This window comes from Castanea sativa, chromosome 5, assembly GCF_040712315.1.
Source record: "Castanea sativa cultivar Marrone di Chiusa Pesio chromosome 5, ASM4071231v1".
Taxonomy (NCBI): domain Eukaryota; kingdom Viridiplantae; phylum Streptophyta; class Magnoliopsida; order Fagales; family Fagaceae; genus Castanea; species Castanea sativa.
Window position 1 is genome coordinate 64,086,050 of NC_134017.1, and position 16,574 is coordinate 64,102,623.

General features: G+C 37.2%; 2 protein-coding genes across 8 annotated transcripts; both read left to right on the plus strand.

The window, feature by feature from the left end:
- The first annotated feature begins 242 nt into the window (after positions 1-242).
- On the plus strand, positions 243-11,004 carry LOC142636144 (methyl-CpG-binding domain-containing protein 9-like). 6 transcript variants are annotated; one of them, XM_075810242.1, is made up of 7 exons: positions 243-772; positions 5,320-5,655; positions 5,785-5,920; positions 6,349-6,504; positions 6,830-6,898; positions 9,407-9,841; positions 10,399-11,004. In XM_075810242.1, the coding sequence occupies exons 3-7, from the start codon at positions 5,876-5,878 to the stop codon at positions 10,927-10,929; spliced, it is 1,236 nt and encodes a 411-aa protein (XP_075666357.1). In that variant the 5' UTR covers positions 243-772; positions 5,320-5,655; positions 5,785-5,875; the 3' UTR covers positions 10,930-11,004. The 6 variants fall into 6 exon arrangements, with proteins under 6 accessions (XP_075666357.1, XP_075666356.1, XP_075666361.1 ...); XM_075810246.1 differs by adding an exon at positions 6,169-6,254 and having other exon boundaries at positions 246-772; positions 5,320-5,920; XM_075810241.1 differs by having other exon boundaries at positions 5,320-5,920.
- Positions 11,005-13,136: 2,132 nt separating this feature from the next.
- LOC142636600 (pentatricopeptide repeat-containing protein At4g16390, chloroplastic) lies at positions 13,137-15,925 on the plus strand. Of its 2 annotated transcripts, none has more exons than XM_075810868.1 (2): positions 13,137-15,410; positions 15,592-15,925. In XM_075810868.1, the coding sequence occupies exon 1, from the start codon at positions 13,243-13,245 to the stop codon at positions 15,361-15,363; it is 2,121 nt and encodes a 706-aa protein (XP_075666983.1). In that variant the 5' UTR covers positions 13,137-13,242; the 3' UTR covers positions 15,364-15,410; positions 15,592-15,925. The 2 variants fall into 2 exon arrangements, with proteins under 2 accessions (XP_075666983.1, XP_075666984.1); XM_075810869.1 differs by having other exon boundaries at positions 15,623-15,925.
- Positions 15,926-16,574: the final 649 nt, after the last annotated feature.

Sequence of the window (16,574 nt, forward strand, 5' to 3'; positions counted from 1 at the left end):
GGAGGCAGCTACTTCTACGTTTGCGCCTACTCAGAGCCCAAGCACGAGCAGAGCTTTTGTCGGACGTGGCTCTCGTCCGCCTGTTGCTACCCCGAGAGTTGTCCCTACCCCTGATCCCCACCCATCCACCCCACATCCATCCCCTAGCCCCACCATCCCTTCACCCATCCCACATCCATCCCCTAGCCCCACCACCATCCCTTCACCCACCCCACATCCATGTCCTGGGTCTAACATCCGTCCACCCACCCCCACGGTCATTTCCTGAGCTGTCACCCATTCCATCCTTTGACCTGGGTCTTGATCCAACCCCTCCTGACATGCACATGCAGCCACCCTCCCACAGTACGTCCACTGGCCCTTCTTCACCCACCCCACATCCATTCCCTAGCCCCACAATCCCTTCACCCACCCCACATCCATGTCCTGGGTCTAACATCCGTCCACCCACCCCACGGTCATTTCTTGAGCTGTCACATATTCCATACTTTGACTAGGGTCTTGATCCAACCCCTCCTGACATGCACAGGCAGCCACCCTCCCACAGTACGTCCACTGGCCCTTCTTCGGGCATCGACCCACCCCATGTTCAAGCTGAGCAGGCTGTTGGGTTACCTGCAGAGCCAGCAGGTCGGCCGAAACGCATATCAAAGGCACCTCCTTGTGGGACAGGGGGGCACAGACATGGACACAAAGTTGGGCCCGAGGCATCTGACGAAGGACATACAAGACCTCCTCCTCATTATACGAGACAGCGTAAGGTTCAAAAAAGGTAATTAGACAAAAGAGAGACAAAGATTTCTCTATTAGATAGGCACATATTTCATAAATTTGTCTTATGTTTATTATGGTTTTCTGTTGGAAACTTCATACTCTCATACTGTAACACTCAAATATTTTTTTAAAGCAATTTTTTTTCCAAAGAGAATAATATCTAAATTGGACTTTATTTTTTTATCAGTGTGGTTAATTATTTTGTGGAGGACTTATGAATACTTAAGTGATTTATGAAGCTAGATGAAATATGGGAGGAACCTTAAGGGTGGAGTGGTAATTAAACACAAGATTTTTTTGGGGGGCAAACTTGTAATTAAGCCCCATCCAATAAGTCAGCCCTCCACCCCCTCCTTCCTCATTTTTCACGTTGATCTCTCTCTGCTTCTCTCATTCTTCTTGTGCTGCCGGCCTCTCACTTCCTCTCACCCGTATCTCACTCCCTCTTCATCTCTCATGATTAGCCACCACAAGATCGTCCCTCTAGCCACCATGTACTCCTTTACTTGTGCCATTTCTCAACCAGAATTTAAGGTAAAAATCTCTAAGACCCTTCTTCTAATGTCATGGGTATCTATCTTATTTTGTTTGTATTGATGTTGTGGGTTTTGTTTTGGGGGATGTTTTATTGAGGTGTTGGGACATTTAAGAGTTTACTTGGGGGCTATTAATTTAATGAGATGAATTGGATGTTATGTTTGGCAACCATGTGAGTTGGGTTCTTGGGAAATCATAGGGGATCTTGGTTTATGTTGAGGATTAAATTGATTTTTGAAAGTGAGTTCCTTGCATTTTGGGAAAGATTTTGGCATATGTGAAGGCTGATGGTATTGATTACGAAATTGTTTAAATTGATATGTACTTTATGCTTGTTGCATGCTAAGTGTTTGATATATTGCTTATATGAGTTATGGGGTTGAATTTCTCGCTTGCGTTGTGATGATTTTTATATGAGGTTATGGGTTGCATTCTTAGTTGTTAATGTGTGCTAACACATATATAGCTTTAAGGTTAATCGAGTCTCAAATCTTTTGGAATAGTATTAAGATTATAGTAACTTTCTTTTGAGACTCCAAATCTGTCCCTGACAGATTTGAGTCAGCTGTAATAGGTGATTTTTAATAAATTATAGAAAAATCATTTTGAGCTGAATTTTTGATGGTACGTACGACACATATAAGAGCTTATCCCTATTTAATTTCAAGTTAATCGGATGACTTTCATGGACCAAACGATTTTTACAAAAATGGCTGGCCTGCTTTGTATTAAATCTGATAGTGCGATGAAAACGTTGAGATTTTGTGGAATTTAATTCCAATCTTTGTTGATTGGATTGGCTTGTAAATTCATGCGCTTTCTTCGACATTTGTTCTACTTGGTAAATTTTAATAATGGTTTGGTTTAATCATTTAGTGCTCAAAAGGGGAACTCATGAGATATGCTACCTCTATTTTGAATTGATGTGTTTTATGTTATGTTCATATGTGCACATTGCTTGCAGTGGAGACTTAAATTGCCTTGGTTTTGTGCTATGGCACTATGAGTTTGTATGCCTATTTGGTTTCCGTTTGGGAATGAGTACTTGTCTTGGGACGATCAAGCTAGGCTTTAAGGCTTTAGGTTTGGTTTTTGAGGGAATCCTTTCCGATTTATGGAGACAAAATTTGATAGCGTAATGTTGTAGTAGGCCTTGTTATTAATAGGCTTGATACTTGTGCTTCTAGGTTCCAAGGTACTTGGTGATGGTACTAGTAATTTGATTGGTTGAATGTGGTGCCCGGTTGAGGTAAATTTTGATTGGACTGCTGAGGTAAGTAGTTTTCTTTATCGGATTTTTAAAAGATAACCATGTTGTATAAATGTTGTTTTTGGGTTAGACATGCTTTTGGAAACCACCTATAGAAACTATATTTTCCTAAAAACTATTGTGTCATAACCTTAATATATTTATGATTATATATGAAAATGCATCATATTTGGTATCGCATTTGGGAAAATGCATGAATTGTTGATATGGAAAAATGAGCATCTTTTATTTAATCTTTGATAAGGAAATCATGGATTTTATGGTATATTAGAAAATTAAAGATGCTTATCTTGTCTTGTTATGTGGGAAATTGATAGAAAATCTTTTTGACAAGAATGTAGTTGAAAACCTTACAAACTTTGTAGAAGTTAGATTATTTTAAGGTTTTTCCAAAACTACCTGGATATAAACTGTATTTGAAAGGAAATGTATACTGTGAGTTTTAAGTGGTTTTAACACCATGCCATGTGTGATTTCCCGGTGATCACCCGATTTGGTTTCCGTAGACTTTGTGACAACGAAATCAAATCCAGGTCAGTGCCCTTTCACGATGGACGACGCATTCTTCCTTACTGCCCATGGGGGAAGAGGCTCCTTGATTGTGTGTGGGTGAGGCTGCTGCCCATGGAGCCAAGAGACCACATGCAAGAGGGGTCCTATTTGACGCGCTCTCTCTGCTGCCCATGAGGGGAGAGAAAAACCTTGAGGGTATGGGTGAGGCTGTTGTCAATGGGGCCAAGAGTCTGCATACCAAAGAGGACAATATCATACCAGTTGTGAATGGGTGGATCCTCTGACCGGTCTATGTGCTAATATGGTATACTGATAGGCCAAAAATGTATTGACCCCTTGTGATGAATTAGTTGATTAATTAGCCAAGTTAACATGTAAAGCGCGTGGTAGCACAAAAAAATCACCAATTAAATTAAGTATGCAGCAGAAAATAAATGACACGGTGATTTGTTTACGAATGGGAAAAACCTACACGGCAAAAAACCCCACCGAGTGAATTTAAGGTCACCACTCCCGAAATTCCACTATTATCACAACAAGCGATTACAAGTAAAGGAATCTCAAGTACCTCACCAACCTACAGTTGAACCCTTACCCTAATACCCAATTGGACTTGTTTTGTAGTGACAATTTCTTCTTTCAATGCACGGCTCCCAAGTACGTGACTAACCAATTGTGAGGATCCCAGTACGCGACTTCAATCACCAAGTAGAGAAGATTTGTTGGTTGCAAAGTTCTTCAATTCATCCACACGATGAAGATCAAGAAGATGCTTGGTTACAAAACCCTATGCTGCAAAGACACAACAACTTCTTCACAAGAGAGATGAACTAGGGCAAGAACTTTGTCTCAAGTCACAATTTGCATGAACAAGGATTTCTCAATGCTTGTGCAACTTGCATACTATTGACGGCCCTTAAAGCAATCCTTTTATATGTCTAGGGTTAGGAGAAAAGAAGGTCCAAAGACGCATCCACGAATTGGAATCAAAACAAAACTCAGAATCTGTTTTTCTTAAATCTTGACAGATAGAGGTATTGAGAAGCTGTCGAGCCACAAGGCTAGAACAGCTCTTTAAACCTCGACATATGCTAGTTGTCGAGTTTTAATGACTATGCACTTTTCAGCTTATTTCTTAGATAGACTTGATGACTTCAACACTTGATCTTGAAACACAGTTTCTTGAAGTATAAAACTCATACTAATTCTACCAAATTACAAGTAAAGTGCGTTTTGTCAAAAGATTAGCCAATTACACAAAATTATGACATGTTCTAAACAGATGAAGCACATATGTTCTAACATATACTTGTGATAAAATTATTGTATGTTAGATTTTATGGCTTTGAAAATTATATTATTAGTGCTCACAGATTATAATATATAGTTTCATGGTATTATTTTGAGAAACTGTGTTTCATCATTTAATCATTCTTGTTACATTATTATTGAAAAAGATCTTGCAGTATTCAGTTAGCAATTTCCCAAACTAAAACATGTTTTGCAAACTATTTATAATCATGAAACTTATTTCTCCCTCATCCCCATTAATTATACTACTTTCTGGGCTTTAGCTCATCTCAATCTCCAACAGTTTTTCAAATAAATTAGCTACACATTGGGCATGGAGCTTCATTTATTGGTGGTGATTGGAGTGCCATATTAAATTGGGAGACTTGGGCCATTAATGATTGATGACTCAATCTTGCAAAGTTTAACGAGACCATAATTAATTCTATTAGAGGTTGGATACTTGAGGTTTGTTAGCTTTAGGCATTGCAGGCCTAACTCCAATGTTTATGTTGTGTATTCTAGAAGGGATTGTGGTTTTGTGTTATCCATTTGGAGTTTTGGTATATATTCATGTATTATTTGGAGGCATATGATTTAAGTTATTGTTTGTAAATGTGTTATAGAGTTCTGACTTGTAATATAGAGATTTAAGTATAGTTACTTCTTCTTATCATGGGTTGAGGAGAAGAAGAAGAAAAAAAACTCCTACATTCTCGCTCTTAATGGTTCTTCTCTCACGCTTTGGACCTTTTTGGGTTTGGTGCGTGACACAAACTCTCTTCCAGAATCACTACTAATATTAATTTATTATGTTTGCTTAAATCTGATTTGCTGTTTGTTACAAAGTGTTGTAATGCGTGATATCTACCTGCCTAGCTTATTCATTTATGTTAGTTTAAATTCTTATATGTTGGTTCTGCAACTCTGTTCAGCTGAAAGTAAATCAACCAATGATACAAGCAGAGACCAAGCTGCAGCTCCAATTGTCCCATCCTCAACCACTAGTAATGCAGAAAGTAATTCATCCACTTCCAAGCTTGAAGAAGAGCTTAAAGTTGCTTCTCGTCTGCGAAAATTCTCATTTAATGATCTTAAGTTGGCAACAAGAAATTTTAAACCTGAAAGTCTTCTAGGTGAAGGAGGTTTTGGTTGTGTTCGAGGGGTGGATTGAAGAAAATGGAACTGCTCCGGTGAAACCTGGCACAGGGCTTACTGTTGCTGTAAAAACTCTCAACCATGATGGGCTTCAGGGTCATAAAGAGTGGCTGGTTTTTAACTTTCCTAATTACTTTTCTTTTATGAAATTTCAATAACAATTTTCTCCTCTCTTTCGTTGCCCAAATTTATTGATGTTTTTCTTATTATATTTCATCTATTTTCCTCATCTTGTGTAATAGGCTAAAGTAAATTTTCTTGGTGATCTGGTTCATCCTAATCTGGTCAAGCTTATTGGTTACTGCATTGAAGATGATCAAAGGCTGCTAGTATATGAGTTCATGCCTTGAGGGAGCTTGGAAAACCATCTATTTAGAAGTATGTAATTGCTAGAATATGAGTTCATTTGTTACTATTTTCTTTTTAGACATTATGGGCATATCATATAATTAATGGTGATATTGATTTAGAAACAAATTTATAAGTTTGAAGGCAAGTTCACTACTACAAAAATGACATCAAAGCCTTCTGTCAAGTTGCAACAAATTTTTATTGAACAAAAAAAGAGTACAAGTAGTAGCATTGTTGTAGTAGTAATACTTATAGCCTTCATTTATTCTTTCCAGCAATATTCAAGCAACAGGGTTATGAAGTGAAAGAGCTTCTTGAAAAGGACTGAGAGCCTTTTATAAATTGCAGAGGCACATTAAAAGTAGATTCTCACCAAAAATTGTTCTCTCTCTTGACTTATGGATGTCAGCACAAGCGATCCTATGGTTTTTGTTGATGCAATCTTAATGTTTTAGGTTTGGTGGGTGAATGGTGATGAGCTATCCCTTCTTCTAGCTCCAGAGCAGACAAAATTTTACAGTGGGGATTGCTATGTAGTGCAGTTTACATATCCTGGAAATGAAAGATATGAGAATATATTTTATGCCTGGATTGGTCGCAGTAGTGTAATGGTAAGCATGGTGTATCATCTATGCATAGGTGTTTTTTCTTCAACTGAAGCTTTTCTGTTATGACTGGCGTTTTTGGCTTGTGTAACATATATAACTCTACATTCATTTATTTATACTGAAATGAAAATAATGAGAAGAGCTCCTGTTTCTCTTGCAAACATTTCCTATTTAATTTGCAAGCTATATTTCTTGCTCGGACTTTAAAGACTTAGCACTTTATTTCCTGTCATTTTTCTTGGTAAATCTCTATAACATACTGGTTATTTAGCTTCTTATAACTCCTATATTAACTTTTAAATAATATTTTTTCTTTGTATGCTTGCAGGAAGATAGAAGGGATGACATATCCAATATGAATGCAATTGTTGATTCAACCAAAGGGGATCCAGTTTTGGTTAGTTCTATTTTGCAGCCTTATGTGCATGATCTGTTGAATCGCCTATACAACTATGATACTAGTAGCTTATTAAGTGGATAACCTGATGCTACACCTGAAATAAAAGATCTGCAAGTATTACTAATATCTCCTTGATGATGCTACCTTGTTTATAAGTTTATAACACCATCTCCTTGTCCTGCATAAAATTATTGACTTCTGGACTTTCCAGCATTACTTGGACAAAGATTACTCTAATTTAGCTCACACGTTTTGAGTTCAGGCTCAAGCTGTAGGATATATTTTCTCTATCAATGCTATGGTTGCACCATCACCAAGTTGTATGTTATTCTTACTCCTGAAGTGAATCCAAAACTTGCATCATGAGGAAGAAGTAATGGTTTTGAATCTTCAAGATTTATTTCATGAGGAAGTCAAGCAAAATTTTAATCTTTAATATTAGGGATTGTCACCATTTTTTGTGACAACACATACATCATAGATAAGTGATTGAGCAATGCTACAACTGCTACAAGTCCTGTGCAAACTGATATGGCATATGCATATATTAGCTATTAAAAAACTAAATTGCCAAGTCAGGTGTTTATTCTCTTTAGTTATAAAATCCCCCCCCCCCCCCCCCCCCCAAAAAAAAAAAAAACCTTGAACAGAAAAATCTTCAAAAATCCCCCACAATTTGCACAATCTTATTCCAGAGTTCCTCCTCCAATCTTGCCAGCATCAATACTGAATCTTTGCTCTCCGGCACTTAGATCTAGAAAATTTGATTGTCAATAGAAACAATTAATACTAGATGTTACAACTCCATTCTCATCAACAGCTAATCTAGCATGCAAAACAAAAAAGAAGGTAAGCAACCTGAGAGTGCTCAATACTCCTTAACCCAAACGTGGAAGGTAAAGAGACATACAAGCTGTGTTTTAATTCAATATAGGAAACATCATAAAATGATTTATCAGTTATGGAGGGTTAATAAACAATAGATTTTACTTTGTGTCATTGATAAGTATGTGAAGCTTCCTGGCTTATTGTCAGATATGCACGGCAGAAATTGACAACCTCCCACAATGTGCAAGCTCTAGACAGATTAGTGTAATTAAAAGGGAAAGTTCCTACTCGATGATGCAGGGATCAGAGAAAAGGTTGAAGGTTGGTGCCAGTAGTGAGAACAGATGATATGGACAGTCAAGTTCTCTAAATATAGGTACTGGAGAAAAGAGATTCAAGATTGGTGCCAAAAATGAGAATAGAGGTGGAAATCTGGATCAGATTGTGCAAATTGGGATTATCTAAGATTTGGCTGTTTTGGGATTTTTGAAAAAAATAAAAACAAAAAACTTTGGCTGTTTAAGCTTTTAAAACTAAAATGAATAAAATCTGACATGGCAATTTAGTTTTTTAATAGCTGATGTGGCATGCTACATTAGTTTGTAAAGGACTTGTAGTAAAATTTGTAGTGGCTGTGTATACAAGGCAGGAATCCCTAATCTTGTGCTTGTGGCTAAGTGAGGCCAAGATCTTTTTCTTTTTTTCCTTTTATTTACATAAAGATTTACCTACACAAAATCACCTAAGCTTTATGTCATTAAAGCATAATCTTGTTAGCCATTCCACTATTTCTGGAGTAAAATTTCTCTGTAAAGCATTGATCAATATGTTGTCACTTTTAATGCAACACTTCTTTTGATCTTCTGCTAGTCCTTAGGCTGCAAGGAATACCCAGAGATTCTGTAGTCATGACGAACTTGGAACTGTTTTGAAGATTTAGGACAATTGTACCCTTCATTCTTGTTTACATTGCCAATAACACATGATGAGAGAATTGAAAAGATTGAATTTTAAAACAGGTTGGGATAGGGATGACTGTTGCAAAATTCCTATTTTCCTCCACCTCCCCTCTTAGAAGTTAAATGAAGCATAGGGAATTAATTTACATAAAAATTACTTCTGACAATAAATAATTTCAGATAGCAACAGATTTACATAGACTGGTCTCTACATGTAGCTTAGGCAAGAATATTATGTCTCTTTTTCCCATTGTTCCTTTTTGTATCTTCTTTTCAATAACACATCATAACTATGAGGGCCACATGAACAATGGTTAAAATTCCTTTCCATGTGATCCTTATGGGTGATAAACGACAAAACAACTTGATTCACTCAACTAACCATAGAGAGTGTAATCCTCAGGGCTGCATTTTTTCTGGGCCTTCAGTATGTACTTGCCTATTGGTGTCTTGAGTTTCTTGCTTTGCCTACACACACACACACACACATAAGCTAAAAAAAATTAATTGGCCTTGAATTTATGCTGATGACAGTTTGCTTCTAAAGGGTGTAGAGGATAGTGACCAGGAATTGCGGATACCTTTAATTTGGTGCTTGCTAATTGGTTGAAAGCATAGCTTTCCTTCTCATGCAGTCATAAATTCACTTCTTATATAATTTACCTTTACACATTTTCCAATCCAGTTGGAGCTTTAGCATGGTTAATATCCACTGCAGGTTCTCAATTTTGTCCCGAAACTTGTGGATAATGAAACTGGAGGATGCTCAAGTGCTGAAGCAAAAAACAAGATGGGAGATATTAATGAATGTGCAAGAGAGAATCCCAAGGCTCCTTCAGATGAGGGTGTCTGTAAATTGTGCGGTGTGAATAAGGATGATAAGAAAGTGTTGTTGTGTGATAAGTGTGATTCGGGGTATCATACATATTGCTTAAATCCTCCACTTGCCAAAATTCCTCATGGAAACTGGTATTGTCCTTCTTGTGTTACTGGTAATTGTTTCAGTCAAGGACCTTCACAAAGTACTGAGGTCATTAGCAGGTTCCGGAAAAAGAGATGTCAAAGAGAGTTCAATCACAGATTTCCAAAAGCTCTGGCCCATTTGGTAACCACAATGGCGATGAAGGAGTACTGGGAATACACCGTAGAGGAGGTTTGTCCATTGGTCCCTTTATATATTTTTACTGCCTCAACTTGATTTTTGATAGGCCCTATTGCATTTGTAAGTTACATATTGAATGTATGCCATCTAAGTAGTGCCTATTTGATCATTGCTTTTTCTATTGAAAGCTTCGATTTTTTGAACTCTTAACCCAATACAGGTAACCAGTATAGTTACTGGGTCTTTTTCTGTGTGTATGTTGCATATACATTCTGCCATTTCTCTTTTAGACAAAAGTAGAATGATGATACAGTACGTGGTCCTCAGTAATAATATAAGTTTAAGAGCAAAGAGAGATTGATGGTTTAATATCTGATCTTCAGAAACTATATAGTGATTATTTCTCTATTTTCATTTTGTGGAATTGAGCTTCCAATGTCAGCACATGGTGGATGTTTCTGGTCTAATATATGTTAGATTTAGTCTGAAGGTTTTGTTTACTACAAGCTGCATTATATTTGTAATTGGTTATGTGTGTTAGGTTTATCTAAGTTGTTATTGTTCATATTTATCATGTTAAACTTATTCTGCTCCTATCTTGGTTGCAGAGGATTCTTCTTCTAAAGTTCTTGTGTGATGAGGTGCTGAACTCTGCTAAAATTCGGGAACACCTAGAACAGTGCGCCTCTATGTCTGCTGATTTGCAGCAGAAACTGCATTCACTATCTTCAGAATGGAGAAACCTGAAGTTCAGAGAAGAAGTTGTAGCAGACCAAGTGGGGAAAGTGAACCAAAGCACACTTAATGGTGTTGGAAAATCTGTAACGGAAGAAGTTGCTATAGTGCGTACAAGTTATCATAAATTGATGGGGCAACTACTTAGTGGAAGCAGTTGCATGTCGCCCTTCTCCACTAATATGAATACTTTGGAAGATGGATTATGGTGGCCTGTGCCAAATGATTCCAGTAAACAACCATGTTGGTTATATTCAAAAAGCAGTTCAGAGAAACATTCTACCAGTAGTGGTAGTCAAATTGTCAAGATGCATGATGTTGAATTTCAAAAAAATCAACTATCTTTTGGTAAGAATGGTTTAGGCCGGCTAGAATGGGTGCCTAATCCGTTTGCATTTCCATAGCCTAGCCGCCAAACTTAGATTATTGGTTCTAGACTTCTTCTCAAAAATAAAAAAGTTATAGACTACTTTGGTTCATTTTATTTTTTTTTTAATAAATTCTAATTTAAATCCTATGATTTAAGGTGGTTTGGTTTCAAAATAAATCTTACAATTTAAAATTTTTTAAACTAAACTATTTAATTCCAGAAGTTTCAAATTACACATTGAAAGTTTAAGATAGATAGGTACAACAAGTTCAATTTCATAGTTTTGTTAGTTTCAAATACACTTCTGAAAAAAAAAACCAGTGTAACTCGAGTATTAAACACTCGATTTCCATTATGAAAAAAAGCCAGTGGAACTCGAGTATTAGACACTCGATTTATATTCAAGGTCTGTTTGGATAGAACTTATTGCTGAAAACTGAAAACTAAAAATACTGTAGCAAAATAATTTTTAAATGTGTAAAAAATTACTGTTTACTCTTTTTTTACTGTTCATATGCCTTAGTACACTGTTCATGTCCCATGAACAGTGCACTAAGCGCTGGTCTTTTTAAAAAAAAAAAAAAAAAAACGCGGAAAGCTTTAGACGCAGACGCAGACGTGGTATCCAAACCCTCTCTCAGTACTCAAGTTTACTAGCAGTGAGTACACCAAGCAGAGAGTTCAAAAATATTTTACGGCCAACTACCACTTGATTTGAAGTTTTGTATGAGAGAGAGAGAGAGAGACCTGCTTGATTTTTTGGTGTGGGAAACGGTAGACCTCAGGAAAATAGGTAATGTGGACTAAAGAGCAGCTGCCCTAACCACGTGGATTTAACTGGACCACACCTTGCAAATCGAGTCTCAAAGACTCGATTTTTCTTTTTACAAACCGAGTCTCTAAGACTCGATATCTAGCTAGAGTCCACGTGGATGCAAGTGACAACATAAATGGAGTATTTAATTGTTCACATATAAATCAAGTTTCTAAAACTCAATTTCCAAGTGGCCGCCATGTGGAAAAACATCACATCAGATCTGATCAGATCATGAAAATCAAGTCTCAGATACTCAATTTATAGGTTCAAAATTGACTTTCTAAGAGTCGAGATGTTAGTAAAATATATACTTTCGTAACAGTACCTACTAACTACATGATTTAAGTCCCCTAAATCCATCAACTATTGAATTATAACGAAAAAAGCCCAAATTCCATGCTAAATGGACAACTCTGCCTAGCTTTTTTTTGGTAAATAAATATGATATAATTGGTATTCGTTTTTTATAATTTCTCTTCAATATAGCCACAAATCGAATCTCATATATCTAATTTGACAAAAACAAAAAAGTTTACCAATAATTAAGTCAATTAACTGCAACCCCAACTCTACCTCACTCAAAAATGTTTGAAGCTGTTTCTCACCCAAAGAAGGGGAAAAAAAAAATTGAAGCTACACATGAGATTTTTTTCAAAATAACACCCATTTGCAAACAATTTCGTTAGTTAGCATTGTTTTTAAATTATTTAGAAAACTAACATCTCGAGTGTGTTAGACTCAAGTTCACTGTAGCAACTCGAGTATCAAAGACTTGATTTCTATGAAAATCAATGTGAAAATCGAGTCTCTAAGACTCGAGTTACACAAATTCACCGAAGAAGGCAAATCACAAAGAAGAAGGCAGATCACAAAGAAGAAAGTAACAACAAACCCAAATCAATCAAAAACGAACCCACTCCTCCGCTTTCTGAACTTCCGTGGCCAAGCTCCTTGGCTCTTTCTCTGACCAACATCGCCACCATCGGTGGTAGTCCCATCTCCAGCTCATCTCTCTCAATCCGAACCAAAATCATTTTTGTGATTTGTGGATTTGTTCCTAAAGTGGGCGTGGTTTTTGCTATGGGTGGGTGTTTGTGAGTTTGTTTTTGGGTCTATTTCAAGGTTCTTGAGGTTGTTCTGGATTTGGTCTTTGTGGGTTTGTTATTTGGTTTAGAGAAAGGGTTTGGCCTCTGGAGAATGAAGAACGAAAGAAAAAGCAAGGAACTGGATACTCTTCCACTCAATTTGCCACAATGAATTCGACTCTTACAAATTCGATATGTTAGTTTCTTATATAGTTTGCAAATAATGCTAACTAACAAAATTGTTAGAAAAATTATGTTATTTTGAAAAATAAAATCCCTAAAGATGAAATGAAGAAACTAAGGCCAATATTTTAACCAAAAAAAAAAACATAAGGCCAATACAGTGAAAAACAAATTGCTCATAAACGGCTCACTTGATTAGGCCTCCTCCCTCAATCTAAATACCCCCAAAGTAAACACACAGAGAGAGCAAAGAGAGAGGGAAATGGCTTACCATCTCTGCTCTTCACCTTCCTCTCTCTTCCACGACCGTCAACCTCTCTACAACTCTCTTTCCTCTCCACCAAAACTTGGTTCCAAAACCTCCACTTTCACCTACTCTTTCAAGCCCACTCTTCTCCCATCTCAACCAAAAACCTTACTTCAAATAACCCACGTTTCTATACAAGACCCAATCCCACAAGAAACCCAGAACTTAAACCCCTTAAAGGGCAATGATTCTCAGTACCCAGATGGGAAATCTGGGTCCTCCTCCAAAAACTATATCTGGATCAATCCCAAAAGCTCCAGAGCTTCACAGCTTCGCAAGAATTCCTATGATGCAAGGTATGCTTCTCTTGTGAAAATGGCTGAGTCTTTGGATTCATGTAGTCCAAATGAGGAAGATGTTGTTGAAGTTCTTAGGGGTTTAGGTGATAGAATTTTAGAACAAGATGCTGTGACTATTATTAATAATACGGTGAATCCAGAAACTGCATACCTTGCACTTAGGTACTTTCAACAAAGGTTGAAACTAAGTAGGGAGGTGATACTTTATAATGTGACTTTGAAAGTGTTTAGAAAGTGTAGGGATTTTGAAAGAGCAGAGAAGCTGTTTGATGAAATGCTTGAGAGAGGAGTTAAGCCTGTTAACACTACGTTTTCGACTATGATTACTTGTGCTAGGCTATGTTCTTTTCCACATAAGGCTGTTGAGTGGTTTGAGAAGATGCCCAGTTTTGGGTGTGTTCCTGATGGTGTTACGTATTCGGCTATGATAGATGCCTATGGACGGGCTGGTAATGTTAATATGGCTTTGAGCTTGTATGACAGAGCTAGAACTCAAAAATGGCGTATTGATCCAGTGACATTCTCAACATTGATTAAAATTTATGGAACGTCGGGAAATTTTGACGGGTGCTTGAATGTTTATGAAGAGATGAAAGCTCTTGGTGTGAAGCCTAACTTGGTTATATATAACACTTTGATTGATGCAATGGGAAGAGCTAGGAGGCCTTGGCAAGCTAAGATCATTTACAGAGAGATGAAAAAAAATGGATTTCTGCCAAATTTCGGGACATATGCATCTCTTTTACGGGCTTATGGTAGAGCTCGATATGGTGAAGATGCGCTTAGTGTGTATAAGGAGATGAAGGAGAAGGGGGTGGAGTTGACTGTAGTTCTCTACAACACACTTTTGGCAATGTGTGCTGATCTTGGCTATGTTGATGAGGCTGTTGAGATTGTTGAAGATATGAAAAAGTCCGGGACCTGCAAGCCTGACAGTTGGTCTTTTTCATCCTTGATTACCGTATATTCCTGCAGTGGTAAAGTCTCAGAGGCTGAGGTGACATTGAATGAAATGTTTGAAGCAGGTTATGAGCCAAACATCTTTGTTCTGACATCACTCATACAATGTTATGGGAAAGCTCAGCGTACTGATGATGTTGTGAGGACATTCCATCGACTCTTGGAGTTGGGAATTACTCCAGATGAACTCTTCTGCTGTTGTCTTCTGAATGTCATGACCCAAACACCAAAGGAAGAACTTAGTAAGCTTACTGATTGTCTTGAGAAGGCTGATTCCAAGCTTGGTCATGTGGTACAACTATTGGTGGGGGAGCAAGATAATGATGAAGAATTTAAAAGGGGATTGTCGGAACTCTTTGATTCCATTGGTTCTGATGTAAAGAAGGCATATTGCAATTGCTTAATTGATATCTGTGTCAAACTAGATCTGTCGCAGAGAGCATGTGAGCTACTAGACTTGGGGATTACACTTGAGATATACACAGATATTCAGTCTAGGTCTTCAACCCAATGGTCTCTATATCTAAAGGGTCTCTCTCTTGGCGCAGCCTTGACTGCATTGCATGTATGGATAAATGACTTGACCAAGGCATTGGAATCTGGGGAGGAGCTTCCTCCGTTGCTTGGAATCAATACTGGACATGGGAAGCACAAGTACTCGGATAAGGGGTTAGCAGCTGTTTTTGAGTCACATTTGAAGGAACTCAATGCTCCATTCCATGAGGCTCCAGATAAGGTTGGCTGGTTTTTGACTACAAAGGTCGCGGCCCAATCGTGGTTAGAGTCTAGAAGTTCACTTGGATTAGTTGCTGCTTAGGTGTTTCATGAACTGCTCTTCTCATTGATATGTAATGCTTAGAAGTGGTATGTGCTGCTTCTCAAATGCTTCTTTTATTTGTTTTTGATCTTATCTCTCATAGGAGATGATATTAGACGATGAAATCTATTTATACTTTAATCTCTTGTAGAGTTAATGAAGTTTTAAGAATTGTTGGATAAAATTTCCTATAGTTGTACTCTGATCCCTTAATACATTATACATCAGATCTTATAGGACCATGATTGAATAAATTCAGGAACAGCTACATGGGAACTGGGAAAGTATTGTTTTGTATTTTACTATTTTTCAAGCAAAAAGGAAAAAAGGAAAAAAAGGAAGAAGCTGTTGCTGTGACAATGGAAGATAAAGACGGAGAGGTAATAAGTGATTTGAGACTTGAAGCAACTGGTGCCTTGCCGGTGTTGTTTCCATGGACAGCTGAAAAGATGTGATTTTGAATTCTGTTCTGTTGATGCTGGATGTGTCAAATATCCTTTGACCTACATCATTGTGGACTTCATGAAAGAATATATTGAATAATTGGAAGGAAGTAGTTTACAAGCACAAGGTTATGATCTAGTAGGTAAAGCTATTGGCAAGAAGATAAACAAATTAACAAAACATTGTTGAAGAGCTTAAATGATTTAATCAGCTTAGATATTCAATTTGGCACATTTCTTATGATTAGATTTACATCTCTTGGGGTATGTGATCCTATCTTTTCTCAGGAAAATCTTGATAAAAAAATTCAGATCTTTTATAAGAATTATTACACCCTTGAATAACTCGGCAAATGACATTTTTTTGCGTGACCATGAGGTTCATGCTCCCTTGTCTTGCGAAATGTATTGGGCTGTTCTCTTCCTAAATCCAAAGACGGGTGTGCATGGGTTAGGTTTGTTTTGGAATAGTGTCGGGGTTAGGTTGGTTTTGGAATAGTTTCAATCCCAACACGACCTTAGTACGTTACGAAATTTCTAACCCAATTCGATTCATGGTTACTCTAAAAACAAACCCAATCCAACCTATAGGTATTGAGTTGGGTTGAGACTATTTTACTTGATCAAATAAAATAAAAGGGTTTTAATCCATCTATTTAAGCTTATTCAAGAAATAAGTACGAATTATACAGTTAAGCCTAATATTTCAATTTCATCGTAATAAAGTCTCAAAATAGTGAAAATACCAAATAAATTAAACCAACCAAG

Bases quoted from the DNA above. Each gene is read 5' to 3' on its own strand.
- LOC142636600 (XM_075810868.1), top strand. From the start codon at position 13,243: ATGGCTTACCATCTCTGCTCTTCACCTTCCTCTCTCTTCCACGACCGT.
- LOC142636144 (XM_075810241.1), top strand. From the start codon at position 5,876: ATGAGTTCATGCCTTGAGGGAGCTTGGAAAACCATCTATTTAGAA. The intron at 6,505-6,829 runs GTAAGCATGGTG...GTATGCTTGCAG, and splicing joins TTGGTCGCAGTAGTGTAATG to GAAGATAGAAGGGATGACAT. The intron at 9,842-10,398 runs GTTTGTCCATTG...TCTTGGTTGCAG, and splicing joins GGGAATACACCGTAGAGGAG to AGGATTCTTCTTCTAAAGTT.